At 41.0% G+C, this 20,142-nt stretch overlaps 1 protein-coding gene across 1 annotated transcript; it reads left to right on the forward strand.

The window, feature by feature from the left end:
• Positions 1-11,767: 11,767 nt before the first annotated feature.
• Positions 11,768-14,925, forward strand: LOC123440950. The gene is made up of 6 exons (XM_045117488.1): positions 11,768-11,914; positions 11,990-12,076; positions 12,460-12,645; positions 13,245-13,457; positions 13,572-13,718; positions 14,288-14,925. Exons 1-6 carry the CDS (start codon positions 11,777-11,779, stop codon positions 14,657-14,659), a joined length of 1,143 nt encoding a protein of 380 aa, XP_044973423.1. The 5' UTR covers positions 11,768-11,776; the 3' UTR covers positions 14,660-14,925.
• Positions 14,926-20,142: the final 5,217 nt, after the last annotated feature.

Raw genomic sequence — 20,142 nt, forward strand, 5'->3', positions numbered from 1 at the left:
TACACGTACTCTTACGTGAGACTGGTTCCACCGTCAGACATGCACTAGTTGCATAAGGTGGCTAGCGGGTGTGTGTCTCTCCCATTTTAGTCGGATCGGATTCGATGAAGAGGGTCCTTATGAAGGGTAAATAGCATTGGCATATCAACGTTGTGGCTGTCACGTAGGTAAGAAACGTTCTTGCTAGAAACCCAAATCAGCCACGTAAAACTTGCAACAACAATTAGAGGACGTCTAACTTGTTTTTACAGGGTATGCCATGTGATGTGATATGGCCAAAAGAATGTGATGTTACATGTGTGATGTATGAGACTGATCATGTTCTTGTAATAGGATTCACGACTTGCATGTCGATGAGTATGACAACCGACAGGAGCCATAGGAGTTGTCTTAATTTATTGTATGAGATGCAATGCCATCTTGATTATTTTACTTTATCGCTAACGGTTAGCAATAGTAGTAGAAGTAATAGATGGTGTAACGACTCCACGGAGACACAATGATGTAGATCCTGGTATCATGCCAGTGACGATGATGATCATGGTGCCCCGAAGATGGAGATCCAAGGAGCAAGCTGATAATGGCCATATCATGTCACTCTATGATTGCATGTGATGATTATCATGTTTTACATCTTATTGCTTAGAACGACGGTAGCAAAGATAAGATGATCCCTCATTAAAATTTTGAGATATGTATTCCCCTAAGTGTGCACCGTTGCGAAATATTGTTGTCTCGAAGCACCACGTGATGATCGGGTGTGATAGATTCTAACGTTCGAATACAACGGGTGTAAGCCAGTTTACACACGCAAAACACTTAGGTTGACTCGACGAGCCTAGCATGTACAGACATGGCCTCGAATATGGGAGACCGAAAGGTCGAACATGAGTCGTATGGTTGATGCGGTCAACATGGAGATGATCACCATTGATGACTAGTCCGTCTCACGTGATGATCGAACACGGGCTAGTAGACGTGGATCGTGTAACACTTGGATGACTAGAGGGATGTCGATCTAAGTGGGAGTTCATCAGATGAACTTAATTATCATGAACATAGTCAAATAGGTCTTTGCAAATTATGCTATAACTTGCGTTATAGCTCCACGGGTTTTTGATATGTTCCTAGAGAAAACTTAGTTGAAAAATAAAAGTAGCAATTATGCGGACTCAGTCCGTTAACTTGCTAAGCAGAAGGCTTATGTCCTTAGTGCACCGCTCGATGTGCTGAACCCCAAGCGTGATCTGTGGATGTTGGGAACATCCGACATACGCGTTTTTGATAACTACATGATAGTTCAGTGCATATTGCTTGAACGACTTATAATTGAGGTGTTAAAGACGTTTCGAACGTCGCGGGACATACGTGATGATCCAAGAGATGAAATTGGGATTTCTCCCTCAACCTCTCCCTCCTCCTTGCTAGATCAAGGCGTAGGAGACATCACCGGGCTGTACGTGTGTTGAACGCGGAGGTGCCATGATTCGACACATAGATCGAAACCGACCGCGATCTGAATCGATGCGATTACGACTCCATCGACCGCGTTCATAGTAACGCTTCCGCTTAGCGATCTTCAAAGATATGAAGATGCTCTACAACCTCTCTCGTTACTGGTTTCTCCATAGATAGATCCTTGTATGGCGTAGGAAAATTTTAAATTTACTACGTTCCCCAACAAATCAAGCATTTGAAAAAATGTAAATATGCATAGAACAAACGTTGACCATGTATTAGAAAATGTTAATCATGTATTTGAAAAATGTTAATAAAATGTATGAAAAAGTTGAAAAGTGTGTAAAATGTTTACCATGGATTTAAAATATATAAAATTGCATTTCCAAAATGTTGATCAAGCAAATGAAGAAAATATTTAAAATGTGTATAGAAAAAATGTGGACCATCTATGAAAAAACGTTATTTTTTTATTAAATAAAATGGTACACATTTATTAGATTTTTTTTGTTGACATATAGAAAAATATAGAATGAAAAACAAAACAAACATAGGAAACCAAAAAGCGAAACCAGAAAATAAATGATATAAACCAAAAAAAAAACTTGAAAAATAAAACCAAAGAAAAAATTGTAGAATAATGAAAACAAAACATAAAACCGGAGAATAAAAAAGACAAGAAACAAAAGAAAACGAAAAAGAATTGGAAATCAAGAAATAAATAAAAAGGGAAGATTGAAAGAAGGAAAGTTAGTAAGAACAGAAAAACTGTTTAATGAAAGAAAAACGAAAATAGTCGGAGAAGCTAATAAGAAAACCAAGAAAAACCAAATTAAAAGGGGAAAGTGAAAACCCAGAGAAAACTAAATAGGAATGAAGAAAAAAGAAAGAAAATAAAACACACCAGTAGAAAAAGCAGCCGTTTTTTACTTCCAAATTGGTGACATGATCTCGATGGCTACATAGTCGACATCATCTCGATGCTGGTGCAATGGCTAGCAGCGTTGCCTTGCAAAGGGGATATCCAAGTTGGATCCTGCTACCGTCTTGCCCGTGTATTGTTCATGGGCCCCATGTCAATTCCTCAACATTTAGTAGGTCAAAATTTGGTAGCAGCCGAAATATTCATGGGCCTCACGTCGTTCGTGCTAATTTTTTAGTAGGCCATCGATATCTCAAAAAAAAAAGGTCGGCCATCGATGCAGTAGGCTCGGATCCGTGTTGAACGTCATTGCCGACCTTGGGCAATTATCGTTGTCCATGGTGTTAAACCACATTTATCACTTCGATTTTTTACTAGCTCTGCCAATTTGGTATCGATTGCCACAACACACGGGTCGACAAAATAGTTAAAATACGTCCAGTCTATTTTTCCTAAATTAAAATTATGTGACATGAGTTCAGTTATAAGACAGAGGATTTATTAGTTTACAGTAATCTCTATATATGACAGGCATATTGACAACTGAAAAACATGTTCTAAAAAGCATTCAGATGATCAATCAAAGTGTATAGCTTCTCAATCGACCAGCGGCACAAGCATCTTAGAGTTTCCGTGCTGTGCGTCTGAGTGATTTTATCTGTCCTCTTATTGTAAACACTAAACAAGGTACCCTGGTGCCGTATGTATGTTCTGTACGAGTAAGGTTTTGGATCCCAGATGAAAAAGAATATCATGGGGCACCAATATTTTCAGTTACCGTGGTGACTAACAAAGACAGAGCCGTTGCCAAATGAAAATTTTAAATGAATTTTGAATCTGGGTAAAATTCAACAAACATTCAGTCAAAATTCATTTAAATTCAAATTTCCGGGATATTTTGCTCGGTGAAGTGATTTCGCGTGGGGCACCGAGATATTTTGTTTCTTGGGCGATAACCAAAACCCTGGTACGAGTATGATGCTGAACGATGATGCCGGTGAATTTCACGGGGGAGAAACTGCGGCTGATCGAATACGTCAATGACCTATTCAATGTTTCCCGTGTGAAGCAAACATATCGTCGTCATCTTTCGTTGCAGATCAGTCCCTAGCCGCCGCAATGCTCCTCCTCCTACCGGGGAGCTAGCTTTCCTTTTTGATATCTTCATCCCCTTTCTATAGGTTTATTTTTCTGCGATGCTAGCTTAGTGGTATTTATGAACCTTAGTGATTTCATGATGACATGCTAAACTACTGAATTCCTTTTTAGGCTTTAATAAGATATAGGATCACACTGCAGTGCAAGTTCAATCATGGCCATTTCATTTGTGTGGTCCTTTGCATTGCTTATCAGCAGTCATCTGTGGTTATGTATGCCTTGCTTTATCACAAGAGTTGGATCAGTTAGGAATTGGATCACTTCTAGAGTTCCAGTAGAATCCCATACCCATTTGCAGTATGAACCTATTATTGCAGCCACCAATCAAGTCAAACCAGTGCACTTGACAAAATCATTATAGAATTGTTGACACATTGTAATCTTTAGATCACCATTACATATAGCGTACCGAGAGAGGGACCCGGGAGCAGTTAGCACACACAGAGGCACACACAGGCGCATGCATGGCGATGGACGGCGATGGAACTGGTCCATCGTTAAGACCAGGAGCTAACGTCACAACATAACTCAACATGGAGTCCAACTTCTATAGAAAGCAAATAACTACTCTCTCCGTCCCATAATATAAACACTCTTATATCATGGGACAGAGGGAGTAGTAAATATTCCCTGAAACATCACTTACCATATAACATAACAAGAGTTTCATAATCCATTATAGTGGAGGCAAACGGGCGAGCAAACAAACAAGGAATGGGAAATTATCTGGTGCAACGATGCTTGTGTTGCTACCGGTGCACCAGATACCATAGTGCGTTGAACAATGTTCAAAAAACTTTGATAAAAGTGTAGCGCATTAACACAACATTGGTCTATATTGTCGCAAAAATTCAAATAATAATTCAAAACATTGCAAGAGATAAAAAGGACAAATTTTGCATCAATGTGATGATGGAACAAATCTAAAGCCCAACTTATGTTGTATACTATTCAGTGTCAATTTTGTGATTTTTGTACGTCGAGCAATGTTTTAAATCTTTGAGTTGAAATGTTACGACAAGATAAACTGATGTTGTGTCAATGCGTCAATTTTTGTTTAAATCTGTTTGGACAATTTTAAATACGCTAAAGACGTCCCGTGCACCAGTAGCACCACAAGCACCGGAGCACCATTTACTTTCCCGAAGACGAACAAAGTCATTTGCCCTGTGGGCGTGTGACTTCAGAGGTTCAGGCCTGTTGGCTGTTTGGCTTCTGCCTTTTGTATGACATGGGCCTCTCTATACCGGCTTTTTTTTTATTTACATGAATTTATCAGGGCCCGTATCTGTATATACACTGCAGGTTGCAGCACTAGGGGTGCCCTTATATCTCGCTTTAAGCGAAACCTAGGGCAACCCTCTCATCAAGGCAGCCTAAGATGGGCCGGTCCAGGTGCGCTGGAGGGCATACAATTATCTCTTGTGATTCCTAACCTAGCTAATATATACTTGTCTATTACTAGCATCGCTACGGGAATCCAGATGGTATTCTTTGTTTGTAGGTATGACAACAAAGAATCCCGTCAATTCCTCTTGAATTGCTCGTATACGATCAGTTGATAGGAGTTCCTCCCGCTTCCGCGTGATCTAGTTTAAAGAAGGAGGTCAATATAGGGATTGACTACTCGTCACCCTGGGGTGAAGAATAAACTCTATTTTCACATCAATGCCCCGTAATTTTATGTTTTAGATTTTTTTCTTATTTCATACATAAAAAGACACTGTAAAAAAAATATAGTCATCATAAAAAATATGTTATGTGATGTAAAATTACGAACATAAAAACATAGTGTAAAATATACATGAAATGCAATTTTCTAGTATTATGACCTAAATTTTTATTTTTTAATATCAAATTTTACGCAATGAATCAATATTAATGTAACTATCGGTATTTCTAATGTAATTTATTTATGAAACGGCCGTAAGATTACTGGGAGAAGAATAATTTCTTTCGCGCTATTCGTCATCCTGGATGAGGAATTCTTATTCCTCACCCATGTCCAATTCTACAACCATGACGTGAAAACGTAAGAAAATCATGACGAATATATATATACCCTGACCCAATCTAGAATCTTAGTGTATATTGATATGAAATATCAATTATATGGGCAGGGAAGACCCTCCTCCAAAAAAATGTAGCATGTATGCGCACGCATATCAATAGCCAATGCACACATATGTGGATGTTTGCAATCAAGTATGCCCGCATACACATATCAGCAGCAGTGTAAGGGCACATGCATACCCAATGATTGTAATATTCCTGAAGATTAAAGTCCAAGACAAAATCATGACGAAGAAGAAAATCAAAAAAGAAGACAATGTCACCTCCATTGGCAGCCAAGACACGGTGTGCAAACCACTTCAACATGCACTCAATACCCTAGAAAGAAGGGCTATAATGGCTACAAAGCCTGTAAAGCCTAGAAGGCCTAAAAACTAGGTGCATGATGGACAAGGAGAAAGAAGGAGGAAAAATAGAGAAGCCTTCTCCCGGAAGCCATCCAAGAGGTGCTCTCTTGCCTATAAAAGGAGGAGTCTTGCCGCGAAGAGAGACACCAGACGGAGAAGAACTAGCCACAGATAGAGCACAAAGCTGCAACTCAGCTAGTAAACTCTTTGCTCAGCAGCAGCAGCAGTAGTAGTACTTCCTCATCGTTTAATAAAGAGCTACAATATTTAGAGCATTTGTAAGCTCGAGAAGGTAGTTAGAAGGTAGTTTCTTTATCCATGTGTAAACCCTTCGGGGGTTCCCGAAAGGGAAAACCATATGTAAATTATGTTGTGGAAATGATGTAGTTTCGTGTTTTCACTTGGTATTTTATTTTTGAATTTATGGAACGAGTTCTCATGCTACGGATCCTATAGGAGAAAACTCTGCCGGTAGTTTTGTGTGTAGCCTATTATGGCATTTAAATGAGAATCTTATGGCCGTAGAGAAGTGTTCCCTTCGGGCGGAACTGCCTGGGAAGGCGATAGGAATTTACTCCATAAATTTACAACTAAAACATCAAGTGAACGAAACATCTGAAACAACATAATGATAAATATGGTGAGTACTGAGTAGGATATTACACCACTACGTACACCTCAGCCGTCTTGTTGGCCTCGACAGCCCCTCAAAGATCCTGCAATATAAGCGAAATAATATAAAAAAACTTCGTATTAAAATAATATAAAAATAAATAAATAAGTTTGTATTTAATTTAATAACTCTTATACGTAATCACGTATATCAACATTAAAACCTGAATTTATAACTTAATATAGTTTAGATTAATTATAAATATATATATTGGGAAACGTTGCATGGGAAACAAATAGTTTTCTATGCACACGAAGACCTATCATGGTGATGATTATCTACGAGAGGGAGATCGGATCCACATACCCTTATAGATCGCTAAGCGGGAAGCATTAAGAAACGCGGTTGATGTAGTGGAACGTCTTCACGATCCAAATCGCCACCGTCCCACGATCCGCCCCGTCCCGATCTAGCGCCGAATGGACGGCACCTCCGCGTTCCACACACGTACAGCTCGATGACGATCTCCGCCTTCTTGATCCAGCAAGAGAGACAAAGAGGTAGCTGAATTCTCCGGCAGCACGGCGGCGTGGCGGCGATGATGGTGGAGCTACTCCGACAACGCTTCATCGTGCCGTACCGATCTAGCTACGAGGTGTCACGAAGTAGTGGAGGGAGAGAGGGCTGCACAAAGGCTTGGGGTGCAAAAACCCTATCAAACCTCCACTATATATAGGAGGAACAAGGGGGGGGGGGTGTGGCTTCCATCCTACTTCAAGGAGGAGGATTCGGCCGAGCCAAGAGGGAGGAGTCCTCCTCCAATTCGGTTTGCTGGAGGACTCCTTCCCATCTTGTCCACCTCCTTCCTTTTTTCCTTCTTTTTTTGCCTTGGCCGAAATAGGCTTATTAGAATGGCCTCGCTAGCCCACCAAGGGCTGGTGCGCCACCCATGGGCCTATTAGGTCCTCTTTCGGGTGGGTGGCCCCACCCGGTAAAACCCCGGAACCTATTCGTCACTCCTGGTACTTTATCGGTAATGCCCGAAATCTTTCCGGAAGCCAAATGCAACAATCCTATATATCAATCTTCATTTTTGGACCATTCCGGAGACACTCGTGATGTCCGGGATCTCATCCGAGACTCCGCACAATATTCGGATACCATTGTCAATAATTAAACTATACCAAAAACGTCACTGAACCTTAAGTGTGCAGACCCTGCGGGTTCGAGAACTATGTAGACATGACCGAGACATTCTCCGGTCAACATCCAATAGTGGGACCTGGACGTCCATATTGGATCCTACATATTTTCGAAGATCTTATCGGTTGAACCTTTATGTCAAGGATTCACATAATCCCGTATATCATTCCCTTTGTCCTTCGGTATGTTCCGTAATACAGGATCTCGTGGCTAAATCTTTAGTCACATTGCTTGCGAGGCTTGTTTGTGATGTTGTATTACTGAGTGGGCCCTGATATACATCTCCGTCTCACGAAGTGATAAATCCCAGTCTTGATCCATGCCAACTCAACGTACACCTTCGGAAATACCTGTAGAGCACCTTTATAGTCACCCATTAACGTTGCGATGTTTGATACACACAAGGCATTAATCAGTGAGTTACATGATCTCATAGTCATAGGAATGTATACTTGACATGCACAAAACAATAACAACAAAATGACACGATCATATGCTACGTTTATAGTTTGGGTCTTGTCCATCACATCATTCTCCTAATGATGTGATCCCGTTATCAAGTGACAACACTTGTCTATGGCTAGGAAATCTTAACCATCCTTGATCAACAAGCTAATCAACTAGAGGCTCACTAGGGACATTGTTTTGTCTATATATCCACACATGCATTTATGTTTCCATTCAATACAGTTATATCATGGATAACAAACGATTATCTTGAAACAGGAAATATAATAATAACTATTTTATTATTGCCTCTAGGGCATATTTCCAACAGTCTCCCACTTGCACTAGAGTCAGTAATCTAGCTTCACATCTCTATGTGATTTACAATGTAATGAATCTAACACCCATACAGTTCTGGTGTTGATCGTGCTTTGCTCGTGGAAGAGGTTTAGTCAGCGGATCTGCAACATTTAGATCCGTGTGCACTTTGCAAATATTTATGTCCTCCTCCTTGATGTAATCGTGGATGGCATTGAAGCGTGGCTTTATGTGTCTGGTCCTCTTGTGAAACCTTGGTTCCTTGGCTAGAGCAAACGCACTAGTGTTGTCACAGAACAGATTGATTGGGTCCAGTGCACTTGGCACTACTCCAAGATCTAACATGAACAACTTCATCCAGACACCCTCCTTAGTCGCCTCTGAGGCTGCTATGTACTCCGCTTCACATGTAGAATCAACTACGATGCTTTCTTGGAACTGCACCAGGTTACCGCATCCCCGTTAAGAATAAATACGTATCCGGTTTGAGACTTAGAGTCATCCGGATCAGTGTCGAAGCTTGCATCGACGTAACCCTTTACGACGAGCTCTTCGCCACCTCCATAAACGAGAAACATTTCCTTAGTCCTTTTCCGGTACTTCAGAATATTCTTGACTGCCTCCCATTGTTCCACTCCTGGATCACTTTGAAACCTGTCTGTCATACTTATGTCCAGGCTGACATCCGGTCTTGTGCACAACATTGCATATATGATAGACCCTATGGCTGAAGCATAGGGGACGACACTCATCTTTTCTCTATCTTCTGCACTTACTCAACATTGAGTCTTACTCAACTTTACACCTTGTAACACAGGCAAGAACCACTTCTTGGATTGTTCCATTTTGAACTTCTTCAAAACTTTATCAAGGTATGTGCTTTGTGAAAGAGCTATTAGGCGCCTTGACATATCTCTATAGATCTTTATACCCAGTATGTAAGCATCTTCTCCTAGGTCCTTCATTGAAAAACTTTTATTCAAGTAATCCTTTACACTTTCCAAAAAACTCTACAGTGTTTCCAATCAGCAATATGTCATCCACATATAATATTAGAAACGCTAAAGAGCTCCCACTCACTTTCTTATAAATACAAGCTTTTCCAAAAACTTGTATAAACCCGAACGCCTTGATCACCTCATCAAAGCGCTGATTCCAACTCCGAGATGCCTGCACCAGTCCATAAATGGATCGCTGGAGCTTGCATACTTTGTCATCGTTCTCTGGATCGACAAAACCTTCATGTTGCGTCATATACAACTCTTCCTTAAGAAACCGACGTGTTCCATGGGAAACCGCAGCGTACATGCATGGGCTGCGACGTTTCAGCGCTGCAAGCTCTGTGCCGTCGGTCGGGGTTCACGCGTGCTCGTTCTGTGCTTGTGCCGCCCGTGCATGCAAGTGTCGCATCGTGGTAGTACTGCCAACGGCCGGTGTCGCACAGTAGCCATTAAAATGTATCGATGGACGAGCTTCTGCGTGCGTGCAGCGACGGTCGGGAATCCAAGAATAGCAATAATGCGACGATGCATGGCCGGGCATGCTCGATTTCATGCATGCAACATCGAGAGCTGTGAGGGCGGGACGCGCAGGGCTACGCGCGCATGCATGCATGCTTTCCAGGCCTCAGTGCGATGTCCATCGGTCCAATCGGCAGGCCGCTTTTAATGAAGCCCAGCAGCGCATCACAAGCCGAATCAGTCATATCCAATGTAAAAAAGGGGCTAAAACGATCATCCATGAAAGCGCAGCCCGGGATCTGTGACGTGGCTTCTGATCCAGACCGTTGCTTCAGTTCACATCCATACAATGGTCTAGAATGATGCGGGACCAAAGTGTGGTGTTGCCCGGGGCCAAAAAGGAAAAGGAAAAAACAATATAAAGCTGAAAGAAACAACACAAGAAAAAAACGGGTTCAGGGAACCAACTAGAAGTTTTCCGAAACCAGTTGGACGCAGTGTGTAGATTTGGAAGTGGGCCGGCCCATTTTGGTCGTTCGCATAGCTACTTCGTGACATTGCCCGATAATTCACCGCAACGAGCAGCGAATAGCGTTTCCCTTCAGCTCTGTCGACCATGGGTTTGGAGGGAAGCTAGCCATATAGGTTGGCATGCCACGACCCACCCTAGGCTATACGAGTCAGGCACGCCAATTGTACGGGTGGTGGCAAGCCGGCATGCGTGCCTAGCTCCCCAGCGCAGGCATGCGCCCTTCGTAAATGTGTATCCCGATTGTACCTCTAGCCTAGGATTCAGCTTTTTGGTCTCTTTTGGGCATGTATTTGGTCTGTTGTGCTATATAAATATTTAAAATATAAATTAAATAATTAAAAACTAAATGGAGCATGTTGTACGGACACTTGTACCAACCTTAATGGATGAGACAAGACCCGTTTATATATGTATAAGGCCAGGCCCACCATGGGTCGGGCAGGCGGGCTAAAGTGCTAGAATGCTAAGACCAACCTATTTGGCGTTGAGAGTTTTTCTTGAAGAATTAGTGTCTGATGGGCCTTTCTCACGTATCCTTGCGTGCAGGGGAGGTGGGTGAATAACTGGGATGTGAGAAAATTCCCGAGGTACTAGAGGGCTCAAATTTTTCATCAGGAGCAACAGTCATTTAGGACAGTTCGGCCAGAAATTCTAACATGCGGTGGAGGTCGAAAAAAATAGATCTGACGGCCAGAAACGTCGCAATCACTATAACCGACGGTCAGAAATGTAGAGGGCGTGAGAGGGCTCGGATTAGGCTTAGTTTTACTGATCTAAGTGCGCGAGTCATTAGAATTTGACTATAAATATCAATTTAGTAATTTAGATTGTGGTCTTTTAAATCATACATTTAGATTTGTCTTGAAAATAATATCTATAATATAATAATTTTCTTGTGTAGCTATATATTATGGCAAAAATTAGTGGTCTTAGATCTTGAATATCGCGTCGACATCTAAAAGGGCATGTATTGTTTGTGATCTCCTATTAAAATATGGACAATCAATAATGTTTTCTCTACATTAATTTTTCAGATTGTACGACGAAATACCTTGATATTAATGTAATAAATGACATGCAGGCAATGCTAAGTATCATATCTTCTACAATTTAATAATATGCTTTTATATACGTATAGAAAATATGATCATTCGTGGCCACCATTTAATTCATGGTAAGCTCGAAACCATATATATATATATGTTTGTATGTGCACAATGAAAATTTACCATTCGAAGTTCAAGAATGAAAGAAAGGCAAGGTATTAGAGTGGCCCTTGTACTGTTATATCTTGTTCTAGGCACTAGAGGAAGTACAAAAACTATAATACAATGGGAAAATGCTAGCGAGATCCTCACATACCCGCAAGTTAATAAAACCATGGTAAGAACAATTATCCATATTTTTTGTGTATTTAGCTTTATTTGTGGCTAACAAGTACAGGAAACATCAAACTAGATGCAAGATGGAGATGTCTATGATTGTATTGATGTGAATCGGCAACCCGCCTTAAACCACCCATTTTTGAAAGACCACAAAATTCAGGTAAATTACGTTCATAAATATATGATTTATATTCATTTTTTGTTTCAAATTGTTGTCAATAATTAACTGTAAGTTATTTCAGATACATGTATTTTATCTAGGTAGCAATTTATGAAAATAGAGCATGAGTTCTGTCATAATACTTTTATTGAAGTATAATATTTAATAGAATAGATTGCTCTATCCCCTTTGAGATTGAAATCATAATTGTTATCTATTCATAGTGTACTTTTTAATTGTAAATATAAAATTGACTGAAATTAATATATCTTGTGCTATGTGTCCTTTGTCTCTAATGAATCAAATTACACAATTAGTGTTTTGATGTTGTGTTCGCCATATATAAATGAGTATAAGGTGATAAAATTTTCATTGTCAATTAGATGAAACCAAGTTCTTTTCCAATCGGAGTGAATATAAATTCTTCGGTCCTACATGTCGCTTCACAAGCAGATTTGCCTATCGTCGAATGCTCAACAGGAATGGTTCCAATACTACGTAGTAGTAGAAGGGACCAAACAACATCACACAATACTGATCAATTTATTAACAAAGATGTACAAATAGAGGTGAGTTTCATATTTTATTTTCATTATGACCATGTTTTCTTAGCTTGTTTATGCAGCAACCAGAAATAGAGTCGTCGCAAGCCTGGGAAATATTGTTTTTAATACTAAAATCATGCCAACATGTTAAAAAAAATTCGAAAAGATTATTCAATGCAAATTCATCTTTGAATGCCAATCTTCTGATGAAGGTTTTAAGGTGAACATATGGTGACGTGTCACAAAATCTATAATTTGAACAACGAGTCGCAAAACAGAAAGTTGGAATAAATAGAGACGACATATGAGGAGGATTCTCTATCAATATATTATATATAAAGGGTATTTGAGTACTTAGTATTGAATTTTATACCATACATCTATACATAGTAGTTTCAACTAAATAATAATTTTTGCATCAATATTATTTAATCATAATATGGGGGAATTTCGTCTATTTTACAATGTATATCTAATACTAGCTTTAGGGGTTTGATCTATATTGTTCTCTACCTCTTAGGTTACAACATTCAATTATAATGATTGATCTCACAAGTCATATGCTATATTAGACTTATATCTAGTCATCACATTGACAAACATTAATCATTTTTTGCTTTTAGGAGGCAGGAATAAGATATTCAGATGATTTACATGGGGTACAAGCTACAATAAATGTTTATGAGCCGAAGGTTTATAAAGATAGTGAAGGTTATAGTCAAACAGGGATTCAGATTGACAATGGACCAATGGGTCATTTAGACAGTATTACTGCCTTTTATTCTGTATCTCCAAGTTACTTTGGTGATAGCTTTGCAAGGTTTCATGTTGGTTGGGTAATACATAATTCTTTTGATTTACATTATGTTATCTATTACATAAATTTTCTATTTGAAGTACAAACATTATTTGATATGAATTTTATTTACCTTCTATAAACTTGGTAACAGCGTGATGGCGTATCAAACAAGGTTTGCTTTGATCACAATTGTCCTGGATTCGTTCAAGTTAGCTACAATGTTGGCCTTGGTGGAAGATTACAACATGTTTCAGTCTACAATGGACCACAATATGCAATAGACATATTCATTTTCAAGGTATTCTCTTCTTCATATAATTTTATATTTACTTATATAAGTTATACAGGTGTTGTATAAAAAATGTGTACTTGCATGATTTATTGAATGTGCATAACCAACTTAGGTAGTTTTTTCAACACATCAATTTAGGCAGTGCACTATGATGTCACTTGAGTTAATTAAGATAGTCACAAATTGATTTGCCTCCTGTTGTTTCAATTCACATACTATCATTTCTCCCGTCATTTGTTTCCAATCAATTCATTGCGCATAATCCCGCATTTGAAAAATCATCAACAACATGCAAAAAATAAACTTACCAGTTTCCAGACAATTAAAATAATATATTACTAATAAGCAACATCAATCGTGAAAGACCAATGAATTCAAAGGTTTCAGTATTATATTTTCCTGATTTACATCCCTTCTATCTGAAAATTGTTACAAGAAGAAATGTCTACATATCTTTAAAAGAAGAAATATCAACCATATATTTTCAAGAAAGATTGACCAGAATAGGAGTTGAGATATGACATCCTAGTATGTATACGATGGCCTTTCATATATCATTTTTTGCTTTATTTTAGGATCCAAAGACAAATAATTGGTGGTTAGTGTATGGCCAAGATAAGATACCACTTGGATATTGGCCAAGTTCACTATTCACTCACATGAAAGATAAAGGGAGCTTTTCATTCTGGGGCGGGCATGTTTCACGCCCAACGGCTTCACCACACTATCCTCAAATGGGTAGTGGGCATTTTGCCTCAGAAGGGTATGGAAAGGCCGCTTTTATAGGTAGTATTCAAATTGTTGATAAGAACAACAAGCTTGTTACACCAAATGAACACAAACAGCTTGTTGGCTCTAGTGACTTGAGGAAATATACAGTCGATGGTTATCGAGTTAGTAAAGATGGTATGCATATATACTATGGTGGACCAGGTAATTTTGTTTGAGTATGTACTCTACAGGATACAATAAAGTTGGATGCACTTCAGGATACTGCATCTCGACTATCGTCTTCGTAGTGCCGCGTGGCGGCTGCTAGTAGGTTGCTTTTTTTCCTATTTGTTTTATGCTTTCTTCGGTGTGATTATGCTGCTCCCCCAACCGTCGTTGTGATGATGTTGTTTGGATGGCTGATGTATGGACCGTTGCTTTATCTATAAAATGGGCCAAAAGGCTATATCGATGACTACAATAAAATTTCATTGTAATTCCAGAGCTGGACATCTATCTGTACTTATACTAGTTAGGCACTTCATAGAAATTTTTAATTAGAGAAAATTCAAAATTGAAGGACATTTATTTGGTGGGTCCGTATTATAGCAGTTCGGATCTATCTATTCCATGTTAATCAAAGATAATAGAAAAATAATAAACCATTAATCATGTGGGTCTATATTACAATTGCGCACATCAATACAAAATTGGTCAACACACGACTATTAAACCTGTCAATGACTCTCAAGAAAAAAGTTCTAATTATCTACACGTGAAACCATTGTAGACTATTTAAAAACATTGTAGAATACCAATTATTCATGAGCCTTAAACCTCAGCTGAAAATTGTAGAATACCAATTATTCATGAGCCTTAAACGTCAGCTGAAAATGGACGTCCTACCCATAACCCTGCGAAAAGATATAACTTTCCTTTAATCTCACCTTCGATGCCCCAAGATTCTCTCCCTCTCGATGACTTTCCCCTAATATTGACCTTTACTTGAGAAATTTATTGCTATTCTAGGGTTTCATCGCCGGAAATCACATGAAATCATGCTCGAAAGCGAAATGTGAAATCCTTTGTTATTTCCTTGCGTCATGCCTAGGCCCTACGCAGACGGGGTAGGGCCATGCCAAGGCACAGGGGGGGGGGTGCAAAAGTACCTCGGTGGCATGCCTCATGCGAAAGTTTAAATCCTCGAAAAAGCGTACGATGCCGGAATTCCTCGAGAGCTGGCAAGGTGTCATCTCATGGCCCATGTAGCTAGGGTGTGGTAAAAGTTTGGGCGCGTTTCGAATAAGCCTCCCCTCAATCCACTTGTAAACCGTATCATCTCCGAGCTAGTCTCTAGGTATCGAGAGGGAACGTGTCTGGTTTGTGCCCGAAGTGCGGGTCTGGTTGCTCCGTTGGCCTCGAAACACTTCTTGATATCAAAGGAGACCATCGCATGACACTGCCACGCCGCCATATGTTTCCGACCCACGTGCAATATTCGAGAAATTTATTGCTCTTCTAGGGTTTCATCACCGGGAATTCCAAACATGCAAGGCACCACATGAAATCGTGGCCGAAAGCGGAATGGGAAATCCTTTGTGATGTCCTTGTATCATGCCTAGGCCCTACGCAGACGGGGGAGGGCCATGCCATGGCACAAGGGGGGGTGCGAAAGTACCTCAGTGGCATGCCTCATGCTAAAGTTTAAATCCTCGGAAAAGCATGCGATGCTGGAAATCCTAGAAATCTCGCAAGGTGTCATCACATGGACCATGTAAGTTGTGGTAATAGTTTGGGTACGTTTCGAATTAGCCTCCCCTTAGTCAACTTGTAAACCGTACCATCTCCGATCTAGTCTCTCGGTATCGAGAGGGAACGTGTCCGGTTTGTGCACGAAGTGCGGGTCTTGTTGCTCCGTTGGCCTCGAAACTCACCGGGCTCTCAAAGGAGAGCATCGCATGACACGTGCCACACCCCCCATTTTCCGACACGCGTGCAATATTCGAGAAATTAATTGCTCTTCTAGGGTTTCATTGCCGGAAATTCCAAACTTGCAAGGCACCACATGAAATCATGCCCGAAAGCGGAACGAGAAATCCTTTGTGATGTCCTTGTGTCATGCCTAGGCCCTACGCAGACGGGGGAGGGCCATGCCATGGCACCGAGGGGGGTGCGAAAGTACCTTGGTGGCATGCCTCTTGCGAAAGTTTAAATCCTCGGAGAAGGGTGCGATGCCAGAATTCCTCAAGAGCTGGCACGGTGTCATTACATAGCCCATATAGCTAAGGTGTGCTTAAAGTTTGGGCGCGTTTCGAATAAGCCTCCGGTCAGTCCACTTGTAAACCGTACCATCTCTGAGCTAGTCTATGGGTATCGAGAGGGAACATGTCCGGTTTGTGCATGAAGTGCGGGTCCTGTTGCTCCGTTGGCCTCGAAACTCATCGTGCTCCCAAAGGAGACAATCACATGACACGTGCCATGCCCCCCAATTTTTTTACACGCGTACAATATTCGAGAAATTTATTGCTCTTGTAGGGTTTCATCGCCGGAAATTCCAAATGTGCAAGGCACCACATGAAATCATGTTCGAAAGCGGAATGGGAAATCTTGTGATGTCCTAGCGTCATGCCTAGGCCTTACGTAGACGGGGGAGGGCCATGCCATGGCATCAGGTGGTGCGAAAGTACCTCGGTGGCATGCCTCATGCGAAAGTTTAAATCCTCAAAAAAGGGTACGATGCCGGAATTCCTCGAGAGCTGGCACGGTGTCATCACATGACCCATGTTGCTAGGTGTGGTAATAGTTTGGGCGCTTTTCAAATAACCCTACGCTCAGTCCACTTGTAAACCGTACCATCTACGATCTAGTCTGTGTGTATCGAGAGGGAACGTGTCCGGTTTGTGCATGAAGTGCGGGTCCTGATGCTCCGTTGGCCTCTAAACTCATCGTGCTCTCAAAGGAGACCATCGCATGACATGTGCCATGCCACCGCATATTTCCGACCCACGTGCATTAATATTCGAGAAATTTATTGCTCTTCTAGGGTTTCATTAACGGAAATTTCAAACGTGCAAGGCACGACATGAAATCATGCCCTAAAGCGGAATGGTAAATCCTTTGTGATGTCCTTGTGTCATGCCTAGGCCCTATGCAGACGGGGGTGCGAAAGTACCTCAGTGGCATGCGTGATGCGAAAGTCATAAAAACATAAGTCAAGGTATTTTCAAACTTTAGTGATAAAAAGGTATGAAATATGAGACACAAAAAGGAAGTGTCGAAAGAAAAAACACAAAAATAGGTAAAAACACAAAAATAGGTAAACATAAGGTTCATGAGCTCCACCGATATGAACATAGCATGTAAGTGCATCAAGTTGGCATCCATGAGCTCCATCTTTCACATTTTATTAAAGCATCTGCAAAAGAATCGTGAAAAATATTTCATCAGTTATATAAAAAAATAGCAAAGTGAGACAACAATAGAAAAGAAACAACATTTATCCGTATGTATATTAACCATGCATAAGATATCATGAACACCAAAATAACGACGAACTGGGCAAAGATTACCAGATTCTTCATGCCACCAAACCAAGCCTGTCATACTTACTCCATCAGGGCGCTTCACGCTACACTGTAGGTGTGAGAAATGATACTCAAACGAATCGTACATTTCAGGACGACTCGCTTTGAGCAGGAACTGGAAGTAATGATCCTCTGCTTGCTTCCTAGTTGGAAACTCTTTATAGTCGGTATTGCTATAACCGTTCAGCTGTTCACGACATTTCTCCCACGAATCCTACACTCTAGGAGACCTCCCTCTACACACTGCATACCACCTCATCTACCAATAGAAGAATATGATTTGAACAAGCATAACAAGAGAAGCAACAAAAGTTTAGAAGAGCACAAAAGAAACATAGCCAACATAAGCATTAATGATTTGTATTTAAGTTATACTCCGACGCTAGACATCAACAAGTACATTTAATACACTTCTTCTAAAGTTGGGTTATCGGTAGCATACATTCATCTAGCATATTTATCTAACATGCATCTAGCATTCATCTAACATTTCATCCAACATGTAGCATTCATAACATCTAACATACATATCTAGCATTCACCCAAGCTCACCAAAAAAATGATGGCGCCATCCGAGGGGGTGTCGGTGTCGGCGGGGAGAGGAGGTCGTCGGTCAGTTCAAATGGAACAAAAGTGAGAATAGCTCGAGGGGAATAAACTTAAGTATCCCACACACCTTTACCGTGAGTCCGTCGGTGCGAAACTTGAAAAAGGCTAAACCCTAAATCTCGTGTCCACATTTGCCGAGGGGTGCTCTCGACAAAGATAAAACCCTACATCCAGGGTTAACCTTGTTCTGAGTGTTGTTCTCGGTAAAGAGTCAACCTTGGATCACCATGCACCGAGGGCATTGCCGAGAGCTGCTCTCAGAAAAAAACATAATCATATATTATTTATTTTCAATATTTAGCAAATAATGCGAAACTGTTACTGATAAATATGACCATTGGGACCACATGACAGGTAAGGAAATGTTTCTGTGACGTGTTTTCTACCGAGGGCGGCGCCACTACTCTCGGTATAATTAAACCAAGTGACGGCGCCATATGTTCCTAACTGACATGCCACGTGGATTCTCTTTGCCGAAAGTGGTTCTCGATGTCTTCCTCGTTTGCCTTTTAGTGAGTGTTTGCTGTGAGCCACTGTCGGCAAAGGGGCGTACTTACCGTGAACCTGCTTTTGCGGAGGGTGGTTCTCGGTATATATTTGTTTGCCGAGAGCCCGTCATTTGGCTCTCGGCGAAGACCCTGACACCCCGCATATAGGAAATTTCCAGTAGTGACGAGTACATTACCATCCCAATATGCAGCATTCACATACCAAAAACCATGAAAGTTTTCAAATTGCATCCATATCTCTCCAATCGGCAATTCGATCAGCCCGGCCTTTGGAGGCCCAGACTTGACCTTTATAGTGCCGGATCACCCAGATATTAACAACGGTCTCTTCTTCCTCAAGCATGTACATGCCAAGCGAGTCACCCATCTCAAACAGGCCAGCATTGCCATGGCCGGGAAAAATCGGAGAGCACATCTGCGAGAACAACTCAGAGGTGGTGTCAAATACCATTATCAAGTTGTTTGTGTGCCAATGCAAGCTACCATGGAAAAGAAGAGATATCTACGGGAATTCATCAGTTCTTGGGCATCAGTGCCCCTTATGTACCTGGCCGGCTGGCCGGAGCCTAATGTAAAGGCGTAGGAGCCAGTTTAAGCATCACCTTCCAAGCAGAGCAATAGTCGGTAATCGCCGGTAGGGCCGTGTGGGTACATTCCCAAAACCGTGAAGCCATCAAGCACTAGTGGGGACAGGGCTTATAGTCCCGGCCCGTAAGGGGCTTTAGTTCCGGTTCACCAACCGGGACCAAAGAGGCGGGACTAAAGGCCTAACCTTTAGTCCCGGCCCTGTTCCAAGCCGGGACCAAAGGTACTCCACGTGGGCGCCTCGGAGCGCCCTCAGGGGCAGACCCTTTAGTCACGGGTCTTAACACGGACCGGGATTAAAGAGTTTCTGCAGATTTTGTTTATTTTAGGGTTTTAGGGTTTAGGTGTTCGGGAGATTAACGTGATGCCTCGTTTCGTGTTCGGGAATTAGTTTTCATATAATTCTAAATATACATGTTTATGCATATATAT

The sequence above is a fragment of the Hordeum vulgare genome, chromosome 3H (genome assembly GCF_904849725.1).
Source record: "Hordeum vulgare subsp. vulgare chromosome 3H, MorexV3_pseudomolecules_assembly, whole genome shotgun sequence".
NCBI lineage: Eukaryota > Viridiplantae > Streptophyta > Magnoliopsida > Poales > Poaceae > Hordeum > Hordeum vulgare.

Excerpts from the sequence above, each read along its gene's own strand:
- LOC123440950 (XM_045117488.1), top strand. The coding sequence starts at position 11,777 with ATGAAAGAAAGGCAAGGTATTAGAGTGGCCCTTGTACTGTTATATCTT. Across the intron at positions 13,458-13,571 it reads CAAGGTTTCATGTTGGTTGG|CGTGATGGCGTATCAAACAA; the intron begins GTAATACATAAT and ends ACTTGGTAACAG. Across the intron at positions 13,719-14,287 it reads TAGACATATTCATTTTCAAG|GATCCAAAGACAAATAATTG; the intron begins GTATTCTCTTCT and ends GCTTTATTTTAG.